We start from the raw sequence: 16,449 nt of genomic DNA on the forward strand, positions 1-16,449 counted from the left end.
GAACATGTTTCATTCACTCACACACTTCATCTGAAAGTTTCAGAATTGATTATTTTTAAACCCAAAACATTTTTTAGAGCAGTATAATATCAGTAAGAAATATGCTAACATGATTGCTAGCTAGATAGCAAGCTAGATTAAGAATTTCGTAAGAAAATATTTGAGAAGTTTGTAAGAAAAACAATCTTAAAACATTTTTGACGAGTTGTACTTAGGAACTATCTTTTTAAGATAAAAAAACAAAAACATTTTTGTGTTTGAAATGTTTTGTGAGTCTTGGCCCAGGTAGTTGGAAATAAGCCAGTCACTGATGTTGATCTATTAGCTCAGTTGGTGAGGTGATTAGTTGTCAGGTGACATGGTTGGAACAAAACCCTGCAGTACCTGAAACACTCCAGCACCAGGATTTCCTTTTTGTACAGGTAGGTCTTGACTTAGCAGGGCTAACTCAGTCATTTTCAACTGTAGCCCACTATGACATGCCAGTTATGGCATGCCCGCCCTTCACAAGACAGATGAGGGCCCCATCCCGCAGTACAGAGCAGAGCAGTACGGTGTCGTGCCGTCATCTGTACCACTCTGGGCGCGTGTCTCCCCTTATCAGCTGTCATGCTCCCGTTCTTCTCCTCACCCGTCTGTGTGTCTGTGTGTGCACACGCACTCGCTGTCACTTTGTACTTGTAATCACCCGTCTCATCCGTCTCGGCGCAGCAGACGCACACTCCTCATATCTGCTATCAGAGAGACAGAGCGGTGGTGGTGGGGGGGGGGGGGATCGCTGGTGTCAGCCTTCTACAGACAACACTTCATTCACTCCCCTCCCAATGACTGGCCAAGTTGCAGTGCCATTCCATCACGCTATAAATGGTGTTACAAGCACTTCCAATCATGGTCACGTAGCTGTGTAACAGTGTATATGCGAGAGACAATGGAAGAGAAACATGTTTCTGTAGTGCACACTGTTAAATGGTATTGTTTGAAAGTATATGTATAATGTATCTGTTTTCATCACATTTCAATATACATTAGTCTACGCCTACACTTAAAAGTAAAATCTCCCTGAAGGTTTTACTGTGTGTCTGCTGACCTTGTTTTTCTCTGGCTACCACGTAATTAAAATGAGCCTGCTGATTAGAATTTGTAAATAGAATCACCCAAAACAATTATTTGTCATTATATTAAATGGCGCCCTCATTACCAAACTTTTGGAATAACTTAGCCGCCTGAAAAATGTTAAATCTCCATAATTCCATAATAATGCCTGATATATCTAAAGGTTGAATGTTTAAGCACCTTCAACATGTAATGAGCCATTAGGATGCCTTGTGTTCTTCTCCTCCTTGTCTTCTTTTGTGGGTCAGAGATTGTCTGATGGAGGGGGGTATGCATGTATTACACAACCATGACAGAGAAATCGCTGTGGGTCTAAATTCTGTACTTACTGTTCTATCTTGGAACTGGAGACGTGTGTGTGTGTGTGTGTGTGTGTGTGTGTGTGTGTGTGTGTGTGCAATTCAAACTTTAGCACAACTCATAAATAAATGTCTATCAAACAAACATGTAGGTTGTATTAGCAGATCTCAACTTTAGATTTGGTCCTTGAAGAATGGCTTGAGACCTACAGTGATGTATCTTATGGTTGTCTGTAGACAACATGACAGAGAATGGTGGGATAGTGGGGAAACCTGACTCTCTCTCTCTCCTTCAGAGAGCGGATGTAGCGGAGAGGGAAGCAGAGGCTCTTCGGGAACAGCTGACATCCGCCAACAAGTCTCTCCAGCTTGCCACACAGATCCAGAAGGCCCCTGACATGGAGCAAGCCTTGGAGGTTCTGTCACGCTCCAGTCTGGAGGTGGAGCTGAACGCAAAGGAGCGGGAGGTACTGCACTTGGCTGAGGACGTGCAGAGACTGCAAGCCAGCCTGGCCAACGTCCGTGAGAACTCGGCCTCGCAAATCAGCCAGCTGGAGCAGCAGCTCAGTACCAAGGAGAGCTCACTCAAGGTCAGGCCTGTCACACCACCTCCAGGGGTCCTGGTTATTCCCATAACACTGAGGTCCCTGGTTAGTCCCATAACACTGAGGGCCCTAGTTAGTCCCATAACACTGAGGGCCCTGGTTAGTCCCATAACACTGAGGGCCCTGGTTAGTCCCATAACACTGAGTGGCCTGGTTAGTCCCATAACACTGAGGGTCCTGGTTAGTCCCATAACTCTGAGGGGCCTGGTTAGTCCCATAACACTGAGGGCCCTGGTTAGTCCCGTACATTAGTCAGTTATGAAGAGTAGGCCTAACCACACTGTGTGCCATGGTAAGAAAAGCTGCAGTTGTCAGTAGTACTTTATAATGCGTCCATGTGCATCCCATGTGCATCCCGTTGCATTTGGATATTGTGCACAAGATAAGCTCTACCTTTCAGCTTGAACTCAGAAAAACAGTCATTTACAAATGAAACATGTCAGGACCCTCTGACTAATGCATAGCCCTGAACCATCTCTCCCTAAACGTCACAGTGGTTTTACTGAACTCTGCAGGGCACCTCACACAAGACTCTACATTTAGGACTTGACTGACACGTCTTTGTATCCATGGAGACTGAACAGACATGTCATACACAGTGAGCTTTATGCACAGAGACTGTAGAGCAGGGGTTGGCAACAGGCGGCCCGTGGGCCAAAACCGGCCTCCGAGTGATTTATTTTTGATATATACAATTAGGATTTTTGTAGTTGCCTACCTCTGCTGTAGAGCTTCTCTATTGGAATTTGTCGCGACAAGTGTAGCTGCACGGTGATGTGTTTTTAGAGACTGCAGAAAGACAAATGAGTAGAGTTGTTATGTACATGTTCCAATGCACTGAGCTATCTAAAATGTGCACATGCTAATACACTGGGACTCCTCGAACTTATTCTACATTTACATTTGAGTTATTTAGCAGACTCTCTTATACAGAGCGACTGGCTGTCTCACCTAAGATAGCTAGGTGACACATCACAGTTGTAGTACATTTCTCCTCAATAAAGAAGTCAGCAAAGTCGGCGCTAGTAGGAAAAGACAAGTGCAAGTTTTTTTTGTTTGTTGGGGGGGGGGATAAGATACTCTTTGAAGACTATACATTGACTCTCCAAATGTTTGCTTCCCCATGCATTGGTCCTCGCTACTTTGAGAGTAACGAAGTGTCTCTCTCTCTCCACTCAGCAACTGGAGGAGAAACTGCAGGAGCAGGCAGACTACGAAGGCATCAAGAAAGAGCTCAGGTTAATTCATTTTCCCTCTGTCTGTCTTCCCTCCCCTCAGCCACAGGCGTCAGTTCAATAAACCATACAAATGAACCAGGATAAATTCATTCCGAGCCTAAACTTGTGAAGACACCGGTGCAAGTATGTAAGACCTGGCTTCGTCCAAGGTCGGGTCGGTACGGATTCACTCTAAAGCCATTTGGACACTCTGCCAAACCACCCTCAAGACTATCATTAACCTTTAGATTTAGCCCTTGAATGTGGATGCGCAGAGTCCAAGTATTATTGGCTGAGCACTGGTAGTGCTTATCAGAGAAGCTAGTTTGATAGGACAGTGGGCCTTTACGTTCAACCTCTGTTTGCCACTGCTTTCTTATCTGACTTGGATGTTTTGGGTTCTGGAGATGGGATGCTAACATGGCTGTGCTGTAGACTCATTAAAGGGGTATGTACTGGGATGCTTTCTCCCCACATGTGGGTTTATTGACATGGTCTTGTTTCTTTTAAAAGTAGAGCTACTTTTAAAGGTAACTCTTTTGAAACCATTGATTGCAGTTGGGAAATATATTGTGTACGGTAGCTCAGTAAATGGCATTTGTTAATAGAAAAAGGGTTGAATAAACCAAGGAAATCTGTTATGCTAAATGTCATCTTTAATCTTCACTCATGAACAACATTCATGTCCTTAGCTTTATTGCGGTGTGTTTAGTTTTTTTTTATGGCAGTGGCTTGTATAAGCTCTAGGGTTTCTGGTCTGGCGTCTCAAGACGGTGAACAGTTTCTTCCGTTGTTTGGTGTTGTGCTGTGTGTTATCTCGGTCCAAGCCAGTAACAAGAAGGCTGACAATGTTAAGTTTGGCAGATAAGATAATTGCCCATGTTTAGGGAACTGGGGCGGTGTCTTGCCAGGATTTAACAATCTCCGCTCATCTGAGAAAGGGGCCGTCTGGACATTAATTTGGTAACTGGATTTTCAGGCATTATTTTCCCAATTGGAAGAAGTCATAAAGGTAGTATCAGTGAATGGTTCTGTTTGTGAGAGTTTTTCGAGCCACTATGATGGTCAGCCAAAGAGCGGTTTGTGTGAATTTGTATTGATATCCCGGCTGGAATCCCAAAGGGAAGCATTCCTCTCCTAATAGACCAAAGTGTCTTTATTTGCCTCCCAACCTTTTCATAGACGCTTTTTCCTTTATAGATAATATCGCCTGGAATCCAATTGGCACCCAGCACATGATTGAATAACCCATTTTAATTACTATGATTGGCTCTAAGGATTTCATTGCATTATCAGATTTCAATGGTCAGAGAGGAGTGAAGGACTTGTATTGAGCCGACTCTCTTTGTGACGTATCGCTTTGCCTCTGCCTGCCGCTGATTTAGATATTCTCTGGGGCTGGTAGCAGATATATTTCAGTCCTATGGTGCTGTGTCTATTTGTGATCTCCTTTTTGTAGTGGGTGCAGTAATCAAGTGGTCCATTTTCCCTTGTTTGCTTTACAGTTTCCGCAAGTCAGTAGAGTTCGGCTCTTCAAACTACTCTTCAGCACAGGTATGGAGGCTGAATGTTGCATTTGAGTTGGATTTGAACAATATTTAGACAGTATATCTTTTCAAAACAATGTTTAACAATGTACTCTGTGTCAGGACTCTAAGAAGCCTCTGGAGTTGTTGTTGGAGAAGAGTCGAGGCCTGCATTCTGAGAACTCCACCCTGCGCCTGAACAACAGTGAGCTGAGTAGTGAGTCCTTCAAGCCACCAACACACGCATACACAGACACACGCATACACAGACACACGCATACACAGACACACGCGGACACGCATACACAGACACACGCATACACAGACACACGCATACACAGACACACGCATACACAGACACACGCATACACAGACACACGCATACACAGACACACGCGGACACGCATACACAGACACACGCATACACAGACACACGCATACACAGACACACGCATACACAGACACACGCATACACAGACATACACAGACATGCATATGCACACACATGTATAGGATTTATGAAGGTGACTTATCAATCAGACATCTGCTGTGGACTATGTAGTGTTTCTTTGCAACCTGGGAATTTGCCAACTGACGTTAGTGTTCCCTGTTAGTGAGCATTTCTCCTTTGCCAAGATAATCCATCCACCTGACATGTGTTGCATATCAAGAAGCTGATTAAACTGCATGATCATTACACAGGTGCACCTTATGCTGGGGACAATAAAAGGCCACTCTAAAATGTGCAGTTTTGTCACACAATACAATGCCACAGATGTCTCCAAGTTTTGAGGGAGAGTGCAATTGGCATGCGGACTGCAGGAATGTCCACGAGAGCTGTTGCCAGAGAATTTAATGTTAATTTCTCTACCATAAGCCACCTCCAACCGTCGTTTTAGAGAATTTGGCAGTACGTCCAACCGGCCTCACAACTGCAGACCATGTGTAACCACGCCAGCCCAGCACCTCCACATCCGGCTTCTTCATCACCTGGAAAGCTGATGAAACTGAGTAGTATTTTGTGGAGAAAAACTCATTCTGATTGGCTGGGCCTGGCTACCAACAGAGTGGGCCTTCCCACAGCTGCACCCCTGCCCAGTCATGTGAAATCCATAGATTAGAGCCTAATTTATTTATTTAAATTGACTGATTTCCTTATGAACTGTAACTCCGTTAAAATTGTTGAAATTGTTGCATGTTGCGTTTATTTTTTTGTTCAGTATATTTTGAAAGATGAGACGTTGAGGATTATAATGAATACCGCTTTGATGTCATATAAGCAAGCCAAACGCGTGAATCCAAATGTGCACTTAACAATTTCATATCACAAAACTCCTATCATATACAGTATCAATGTTTATGTTCACTATGTTTGATGTACAGTTACAAGATGACATGGCATCATACCCTTAATGAGCCTATGTTCGACTATTGTGAAGACAATTCGCTGCGGCACATACACCTGTATGCACTCATCACTCATTTCTATTCGTTACAAAATTACAATCTGTTTCCCTAAATTTCATTGTGTAAGCCTTAACACTGTAATATTGTATTTTATAACTTAGCTAGTCAGGTTGGCAATAGAACAAGCCTTCACATGATGACCACCTGACCCAGATTGTGATGTATAATGGGCCGTGTGCAACAACAGTAATTGTGTGATGGCGGGGATGCCAGATTGTTTTCCAACCAAAACAACTAAGTGTGCTTGCTCTAGATACCCTCAACGGCACAGCTAGGAGAGCTAAATAGTACACCTTATAGTTGAAGACTCTTCTTTGAGTCATCAAAGTGCATTGACACCAGTTCCCTTTGTCTTTTTTGTTGTCTTATGTTGCACCTACCCCAGATGTTACTGAGTGTATCCAGAGTATTTTCAGATTTTGATATTAACAAATGCGGTGCAAAAGTACAGTAAATGTAAAATGCGCATCATATCAACAGTGTGATGTTTGGATGTAGTCTTGTCTGGTGAACGCGAATCATTTTCCCATGATCTCCTTATTGTTCCTTTTCACTTTCTACCAGGGTTATGCATTTCATATTTATTCTGTAAAAACATTGAAATTAGCCCTATAGGCCAATTTCCACAAGTGTAAAGGGTTAATCAGTATCAGAACAGCCAATCAGATATCAGCAGTTTTTTTCTTTGTAATATACATGTAGACACAACCACAAAGTCATTTCCTGGTGTGAACTGCCCTCTGTCAAGGTCTTATTCACAGGCTGGTACAGAACAGGCCCGTAAGCACTGATAGAGTTGTTTACAAAGAGATGGCTGATGTTTTGTTGAACTCATTGAGCCTAATTCAGTGATACACAGAGCCCTAGTATTCCACCTGTGATCTGTGATCCCTTATCGTCCTCTCTTGTCACGACATGCCAGCTCTTTGAACCGCATACCCCATATTCAGTGGCCTTACACAGACCCATAGACGTACACTCATAAACACACAAACTTAATGGCTTTTTTCATCTGTTAAGTCTCCTTGTCTACAATCCTGAGACTGAAGGATATCTGTCACAAAGAGCTTTTTGATAGTGTACACATTGTCTGAGCTGAAGTTACCCCAGACCAGACTGTAATGGGGAGAAAAAGTACATCATTAGCCTTCATGGGCCTGTGCCTCTGTGTGTGTGCCAGGGTGCTTCAAACTTAAAAGGACACACAGTCCTTTTGTTTCTTTACTCTGTCAGTCGCCTAGAGGGGTTATAGACAGGAAGTCCAGTAGTCAAACAGGAAGCAGCGCCAGCTATCTCCGCCAGCAAAAGAAGAGACTGTTAGACTCAATGGAAAGACGGTTATCTCTCTTGGAGCTTTTTCTTTTCTACAAGTATTGAGACACACTTCTAAAGAATGTGTCAACTGTTTCCATTGGCACACTCCCACGTTTGATACAAAGAAAAAAATATATCTGTCTGGCCCGTTAATGTATAATAGATTTGAATTGAAGGGTTCGATGCAGACAGTCTGCTCACACCATTAAGATTGAAGTGCTGCTGCTTCCTCAGCGCGGTACTCGTCTTGTCTGGATTCTCGATTTATCTCATTCAGAGAATCAGCCCTTTAAACAGGGGGATTTGAGAGATACTGTAACATTTTCTGTAATACATTTCAACACGATCACTTTTTGAAGTTCCTTGTTATCTCCATTTCTCTAAACGCCTTGACTTTACATCTGCTACCCAACTGCTTAGATGAAAAGATTAGGGACTTGTAGGTCCTTGGTGTGCAATACCAACCTTTTGGTACTAGTTTTACAGCTGCTGGTGATCAGTTTGCCTTTTTTCAGTTGAAGAAAAATAAGTGTCTCTCACTTTGGAGAGCTTTCGCTTTCTATTCTGTTTACCTCATTATTCTCTTTTAAAATCTCTCCCTAAAGTTTATTTTACCCTATACTCCAAGATTTGACCTCTCCAAAAAATGACCTAACCACACCACAGGCTAGGGGTCTCTAACCACACCACAGGCTAGGGGTCTCTAACCACACCACAGGCTAGGGGTCTCTAACCACACCACAGGCTAGGGGTCTCTAACCAGACCACAGGCTAGGGGTCTCTAACCAGACCACAGGCTAGGGGTCTCTAACCAGACCACAGGCTAGGGGTCTCTAACCACACCACAGGCTATGGGGTCTCTAACCACACCACAGGCTATGGGGTCTCTAACCACACCACAGGCTATGGGGTCTCTAACCACACCACAGGCTATGGGGTCTCTAACCACACCACAGGCTATGGGGTCTCTAACCACACCACAGGCTATGGGGTCTCTAACCACACCACAGGCTAGGGGTCTCTAACCACACCACAGGCTAGGGGTCTCTAACCACACCACAGGCTAGGGGTCTCTAACCAGACCACAGGCTAGGGGTCTCTAACCAGACCACAGGCTAGGGGTCTCTAACCAGACCACAGGCTAGGGGTCTCTAACCACACCACAGGCTATGGGGTCTCTAACCACACCACAGGCTATGGGGTCTCTAACCACACCACAGGCTATGGGGTCTCTAACCACACCACAGGCTATGGGGTCTCTAACCACACCACAGGCTATGGGGTCTCTAACCACACCACAGGCTATGGGGTCTCTAACCACACCACAGGCTAGGGGTCTCTAACCACACCACAGGCTAGGGGTCTCTAACCACACCACAGGCTAGGGGTCTCTAACCAGACCACAGGCTAGGGGTCTCTAACCAGACCACAGGCTAGGGGTCTCTAACCAGACCACAGGCTAGGGGTCTCTAACCACACCACAGGCTATGGGGTCTCTAACCACACCACAGGCTATGGGGTCTCTAACCACACCACAGGCTATGGGGTCTCTAACCACACCACAGGCTATGGGGTCTCTAACCACACCACAGGCTATGGGGTCTCTAACCACACCACAGGCTATGGGGTCTCTAACCACACCACAGGCTAGGGGTCTCTAACCACACCACAGGCTAGGGGTCTCTAACTAGACAAACAGGTACCGACCCCTGCTTGTGTTTGGAGGCTACATCTCATCTTTACGGGTTAAGGTCAGTTTGCTTGCTTCCCAGGGCTGTTTGGGTAGTGCATATGTGACAACACAGATTGCAGTTGCGTGTTGGAGGGCGGGGGTAGTGGAGGGCAGAGTGCAGCCCACCCTGGGCGAGGAGAAGGGGGCCACTGGAGGTCAGACGCTGGTGGAGACAAAGTGATCCAGTATGCTAATGAAGCCCCGTTAGTCTCTCCTACCAATGTGCTCTTTACCACTCGGTCGCTCTGGAAATGTCATCCCAATTGGCTTAAGGGTCTCCTCCCTCCCTCCCCCACCCTCGAAAATGAAGCATTTCATTTGTATTCCTAATGGGATCTCTCGTTGTCCTACCAGATCATGTCTGTGAAACCAAAGATACAGGTCGGACCGGCATCTTACTTGGTTACTTCCCAATGTGATTTTGGATTAATTCATGTTAATGATTTCATGTTATCAGTTTCATGAGAATAACTAAATGTTGTGTGCCTGATGATCATGGTCTCTTTTGCAATGGTGTTGGGCCTATGGCTATACCTGACATTAATCAAAGCGCACAAAAAGTACATGAAGAGCAATTATTGCTTGGCAGCCATGGTTTATCATTGCTGTATAGTAAATTTTGCTCCTGACCCCACATTCTTTTTCTCCCCAATTTCATGGTACCCAATTGTTAGTAGTTACTATCTTGTCTCATCGCTACAACTCCCGTACGGGCTCGGGAGAGACGAAGGTCTTAACACAGCGCGCATCCAACCCGGAAGCCAGCCGCACCAATGTGTCGGAGGAAACACCTTCGCACGTGGCGACCTGGTTAGCGTGCACTGCGCCTGGCCCGCCACAGGAGTCGCTGGTGCGCGATGAGACAATGATATCCCTACTGGCCAAGCCGGACGACGCTAGGCCAATTGTGCGTTGCCCCACGGGCCTCCCGATCGCGGCCGGCTGCGACAGAGCCTGGGCGCGAACCCAGAGTCTCTGGTGGCACAGCTAGCACTGCAATGCAGTGCCCTAGACCCCTGCGCCACCCGGAAGGCCCCTGTCCCCACATTCTGATGAACACACCACAGGCACACACACCACTGAGGTTAACCCACCATGAAATATGCGAATCCCAACTCTACTTTTAGTGAGTGGTGGCCTGGAGATGGTGAGAAAATACACACACTCCATCAGTGCCTCTCCACTCTAATGTTATGCTACTCCACTGGAGTACACTGCACCCCCCAGTCTAGTTATTTTGTTTTTATTTTGGACGTTGTTGATGCCACATGATGTATTGATCTGTGTCATGTTTTGTCTGGCTACACAGGTTTGAGAGAGCGAAAGGTCAAAGAGTCATCAGAAGGACAACAGCGTCTCTGCACCACACCCATGGGCACCAACTTGAAGGGCTCCCCTCCCCCTCCCTCCTCTCAGCTCCTCCTGCGCACTAGCTCAGGTGGTTCCTCCGACACCACCCCTGTCACTGCCGCCAATGGCACACACCACTTCTCGCCCACGAGTGGCGGGCTGGGTGGGCAGGACTTCTTCAGCCCCTCCTCTCTGGCGTCGGCGGGCACCGCTTTCCCCCTGGGGGGCAAGGTGGTGCTCAACTCCCTGCTGCAGCGCCAGCTCATGCAGACCTTTTACTCCAAAGCCCTGCAGGACTCCGTGTCCGCCTCCGGCCAGGCCCTGCTCTTCTCCCCTTCCAACTACCCCACCCATAACTCCCTTTCAGCCAGCCCCCTACCACCCCATCAGTCTTTGCAGTCGCAATCCCAGCACCCGTCAGCGGGCAGCCCGGATGTCAACGGCCTCGCCCCCTCGCCCAGCCAGTCAGAAGGGGCGGGGAGCGTCTCGGAAGGCGAAGACATGGACACGTCTGAGATAGCGCGTCAGGTCAAGGAGCAGCTGATCAAGCACAACATTGGGCAGAGGATCTTCGGCCACTACGTGCTGGGGTTGTCCCAGGGCTCGGTCAGTGAGATACTGGCCAGGCCCAAGCCCTGGAACAAGCTGACCATCCGGGGCAAGGAGCCCTTCCACAAGATGAGGCAGTTCCTGTCTGACGAGCAGAACATTCTGGCACTGCGCAGCATCCAGGGGAGGCAGAGAGGTGAGACTGACAGAAATGTGTACACACACTTCACACAGCACACATCAACTGCTCACACACAGACACACACACAGCTGAGCACATATACACACATATTTTAGTGATGTCTTTGCCTCCAGGTGCTTTGCATCACACATCAAGTTCCAATTCCTAGGTGAGATATTTCTGATGAGTATAGAACGGTAACCTCGTATTTACCAGACTGATTACCACTGATTCCATTCATGTAAACACGCGAGATTAGGCTGCATGCGAGGCTAGTAGAACGGCCCCAGGTTCAGGCAGGTGTTCTGTTTCTGTGTTACAGTAGCTTCAGTATGGTCCTGCTGTGCTATCCCACAAATATATGTACTCAATGGGAAAATTGGTGCTGAATGGTACATTGAATGTTGTCAGACACACTGATGCTATTCAGATTAGCAAAAGACAAACTTCAGAACGTCCTCGTTCAATGTGATCCTCAGTTAGTGCATGACCCTAACCTTAAACCTTTGACCTCACAAACGGAGGCATTTTTGGTCACTGGTGGTAGCGCTGTCTCTTTAACAGACCTTAAGATGTCCCCCCCACACTTCAGCAGTGTGGCCATAGCCCGGGCCCTTGATGAATGGACAGCGATCTTTATCGCTCCTGACGCCAGTCATGTGGCCTGCTAAAATGCCCAGATTAACCTCGCAGACATGTTCCCTTTCTGTTGTTATCGTCTTTCACCTGTTGTCATAGCAACCGCCCCAGGAATCAAACCCGGTAGAGGGAGGGAACATTTACAAGCTAGTCTATCAAGATGTCATCGTCACGCGCCACTCAGGGTTCCATCACTTAGCGCTGTCGGCCCACTGCTTTTTGCTATTGATTTTGTTACCGTCTTAAATGGCACATTGCCGCTTGCTGCTTGGGAATGCAGCCTGTACTGTTGAGTCAGTGAGTGGGAGGCAAGCTGATCCCGTCAGATTGCAGAGGAAGATCTGTCTGAATAGGCTCAAACAGCAGTCAATAACATGCATGTCTGGACAGGCAGTGGTGCAGAGGGGTGTGGAGTGTGTTTGTGCCAGTCATGCAGAACAGGATGTTCTGAGGATAGTGCTTTAAGTCTTCGAAGAAAGCATACCCCACAGTAGTGACAGTACACATGGCAACTCAGACTGTAGCTGCGCCCCCCTGCTACAAAGCCCTCATTCTTCAACCCAAACTGCTCATAATGCGGACACTTTCACAAGCAATTACGTCAAATTTGAGACAGATTACAAAACGCAAACCTGTACATTGGGTTCCTATTAAATGACTCCATATTTCTCCTCTTTGCTCTCTCTCTTTCCTTCAGACCCCCCCCCGTAAATCTCTCGATCTCTTTGTATCCATCCCTCTGGCTGTGTCTGTTCCTCTGCTCTCTCTCTTTCTGTCTCTGGGTGAGGAACTGATACCTTTGGAACTTGGTGCTCAGTCAGTAGCGTCACAAGGCCAGATGAGAGCTGCTGCCGTCAGCAGCCCGGGACGAGAGCGAGGCGAAACAGACGGGGTATTAGGAAACACGACCGCAGTCAAGACTCTCCGCGTTAAACGGCACAGGCCCACTTGGCAGTCAGGGCTGGGGTGATGTGAAAGTTTGCGCTCGGGCGAAATGTGTTCCTCTGTGTTAAAGCAGAGTAGTGAGTGTAGATGAATGTGCACACTGTTACTCTGCACTCTTGTCTATTGTACTTGTTTGGACGGGCTTCAAGGAGTTGGTCTGGCAGCAAGCACCAAACCTGTCGGCCCAGGGGAGAAGTCCAACAGAAGTTTAATAGAATCATGCTGAGGAGAAATGTAATGTGGTTCTTATGCACTGTAGCTAGTAGTTCTGTTCCATTTCAATCATTTATGTTCTCAATAACTGAACCCACAACTCACGGTCCAGTGAGTCCAAATCCCCATCAATGTCTGTTCTCGAATATGTGGAGAGTTTGACATGTGGGTTTGAATGGTAGAACATGTGGGTTGACTCAAGGGTTCTCAGAAGGCAGTTTAAGACTGTGTAGAGTGGTCTTCAATCCACTTTTGTTTCTGGCTGTTGGACAATAAGATACTGTTACCTACTACTGTGTGTATTACTTTGGCCAAAGTGTTAACAAAGAGCATGTGTGCGTTTCCAGGCATTGTATTCTGACATATTGAACCATATGGCTTCTAGCTATATTTGCGTTCTTAAGTAAGTCACTTAAAAGTTTTGTCCTTGTTGAATTGGTTTTGCCCAAATGTTAGGGTTTTTGCTCAGATGACTAGATGTTGAGGAGTTGGTCTAGTAATTGTAGATCTATAGCTCTATATAGCTAAGGCCCTGACTACCACCACCGTATCCTGTTTGAATTTGAGTAGAATGAAGCTGCTCCTAGACACTGATCAATTGCCAATTTTGCGTTTTCACTCTAACAGTTCGGATTTAGGGAGAGTAAGCTGATCTTAGATCTGTTCCTAGGGGCTATATCCACCGCCATGTGGCAGTTCAGGGTTCTGACACTTATCTTATTTGTCGCCACTTGTTTTCCAACAGAGAACCCAGGCCAGAACCTGAACAGAGTGTTTCAGGAGGTTCCGAAGCGAAGAACCGGCTCCGAAGGCTCCTCGAGGCCAGGTCTGTTCTTTGCCTTCCCATATCGTGGTTGGTTTAGTGTTTTGGTCGGCTTTTATGTTGTACAATTTGTTGTGTCATTTAGCCATTGTCAAAGTCACTCTACCACTTCTGGCCTGGAGTCTGGTTGAAAATAAAGGGAGGAGGTTGATGTTTACCCTAACCACTGATACAGGGTCAGATATTTTTTCTTCCCCATTAAGGGGTTGGTTTATCTGATCCTAAATCTGTGGTTAAGGACACATTCTACCTCAGGTGAAAAAACGGGATTAGGCAAACGTGAAGGGGGTTATAAAGGCACCCTTTCCACGCCTAGGGTGCGTCTTAAAACTTTCAGTCCAAACCAGCCCACGCAATCTCTCCCTGTCTGACATCAGGGCGAAACCTCACTTGTCTAATTTAGGCTTTAAAAAGCTCCTTTATATGCTTTGCTATGTACTTTCCCCAAACCCATGCAGTGTTTCATGCCTTATGAAAATGGCCATGGGTGTGGTGCTTACATGCAGTTTGGCACTTCGGAAGGCCACATACACAATCATTTTCAACCCCTTTTCCTTCACAGGCAGTGGTGGCCTTGACAAAACTGTCTAACTTTAAAAACAGAGGTCCTTAGAAAAACATAATAACATCCTGTCCCCATGACCCGGCAGCTGTGCCTGTACACCACCATGGTTGTGCGTGTGTGTATATCACTGTGTATGTGTGTGAGTTAGAACGTGGGGGGGGGGGGGGGCTTACGGAGTCCCCCATCCTTGCCCTGTCTGACCCCTTTTTTGTCATGATTTACTTCCAGTTCACCCCCTGTACCCAGCTGCTCCCCCCCTCACTCACACACATGAGCGAGCGCGACCTTGCCCAATTACTCTGACCACTCACTCAGGACAAATGAGAGCGAGGAAGCCGGGAAGCTCGGGAGCCACGTTTGTCAGGCCCCTCCATGTTTAGCTCCAAACAGCAATTAGCCCTCACTTCTGAAGCCCATCCAAAACACCAGGTCTTGTGTTTCTTATGGAGTCTCTCCAAAGTCTGTTTTCCATTGTTGCGTAGGGTAGCTGGCTGGCTGGCTGCTGGAAGTGTTCTGTTCAGCGCTCATGAGGAACATGTGTAGCCGTGGCCTCTTGTGTTAACAGGATTGAGCTGTGTTGTAAAGGGAGCCCCCAGGGGAGTATTGCCGGCAGACACACACTGGTGCAGTTGCCAGGGTGAGCCATGGGGGTTTGATGTCAGAACTCACTGAAGGAGAAGGTTCAACATCACCTTGGGTTCCTTTTAGACACGAGACAGTCAGTAGACTCAAACTTGAGACATTTTTACTGGATATTTATTGGAAAAGTAGCACTTTTCTCTAACTCCAAACATTCAGCTTTAGATTTCACTGGCTATGTTATGACTGTGAACCTGTGACATACTGTAGTCAAAAGTAAAATACTAGCAACAGAGTGCCTTCGGAAAGTATTCAGACCCCTTGACTTTTTCCACATGTTGTTACGTTACAGCCTTATTCTAAAATTGCTTAAATATTTTTTTCCCTCATCACTCTACACACAATATCCTATAATGACAAAGCAAAAACAGGTTTTTAGACATTTTTGCTAATTTATACAAAATAAAAACTGAAATATCACATTTACAGAAGTTTTTTTTTATTTTTTTTTATTTTACCTTTATTTAACTAGGCAAGTCAGTTAAGAACAAATTCTTATTTTCAATGACGGCCTAGGAACAGTGGGTTAACTGCCTGTTCAGGGGCAGAACGACAGATTTGTACCTTGTCAGCTCGGGGGTTTGAACTTGCAACCTTCCGGTTACTAGACCAACGCTCTAACCACTAGGCTACCCTGCCGCCCGCAACAAAGTACTTTGTTGAAGCATCTTCGGCAGCAATTACAGCATCTAGTCTTCTTGGGTATGACGCTACAAACTTGGCACACCTGTATTTGGGGAGTTTCTCACATTCTTCTCTGAAGATCCTCTCAAGCTCTGTCAGGTTGCTATTTTCAGGTCTCTCCAGAGATGTTTGATCGGGCTCTGGCTGGGCAACTCAAGGACATTCAGAGACTTTTCTCGAAGCCACTCCTGCGTTGTCTTGGCTGTGTACTTAGGGTCATTATCCTGTTGGAAAGTGAACCTTCACCTGAGTCTGAGGTCCTGAGCGCTCTGTAGTAGATTTAATCAATGATCTCTCTGCCTCGATCCTGACTAGTCTCCCAGTCCCTGCCGCTTAAAAACATTCCCACAGCATGATGCTGCCACCACCATGCTTCACATAGGGATGGTGCCAGGTTTCCTCCAGGCGTGATGCTTGGAATTCAGGCATAGAGTTCAATCTTGGTTTCATCAGACCAGAGAATCTTGTTTTTGAGTCTTTTGGCAAACTCCAAGCGGTCTTTCATGTGCCTTTTACTGAGGAGTGGCTTCCGTCTGGCCACTACCATAAAGACCTGATTGGTGGAGTGTTGCAGAGATGGTTGTCCTT

The 16,449-nt window shown here is 46.4% G+C and overlaps 1 protein-coding gene across 4 annotated transcripts in view; it reads left to right on the plus strand.

Annotated features, from left to right (window-relative positions):
* LOC139423154 (homeobox protein cut-like 1) overlaps positions 1–16,449 on the plus strand; it is a 247,218-nt gene that overhangs the window by 203,421 nt on the left and 27,348 nt on the right. For 3 of the 4 annotated variants that reach the window (XM_071174851.1, XM_071174853.1, XM_071174854.1), the window contains exons 10-15: positions 1,709–2,002; positions 3,197–3,255; positions 4,740–4,788; positions 4,884–4,977; positions 10,583–11,368; positions 13,896–13,976. In XM_071174851.1, the coding sequence (XP_071030952.1) occupies positions 1,709–2,002; positions 3,197–3,255; positions 4,740–4,788; positions 4,884–4,977; positions 10,583–11,368; positions 13,896–13,976 (1,363 nt within the window). The remainder of the gene's footprint in view (positions 1–1,708; positions 2,003–3,196; positions 3,256–4,739; positions 4,789–4,883; positions 4,978–10,582; positions 11,369–13,895; positions 13,977–16,449) is intronic. The other variant, XM_071174852.1, reaches the window with a different exon arrangement.

The sequence above is a fragment of the Oncorhynchus clarkii genome, chromosome 12, assembly GCF_045791955.1.
Source record: "Oncorhynchus clarkii lewisi isolate Uvic-CL-2024 chromosome 12, UVic_Ocla_1.0, whole genome shotgun sequence".
NCBI classification, from domain to species: domain Eukaryota; kingdom Metazoa; phylum Chordata; class Actinopteri; order Salmoniformes; family Salmonidae; genus Oncorhynchus; species Oncorhynchus clarkii.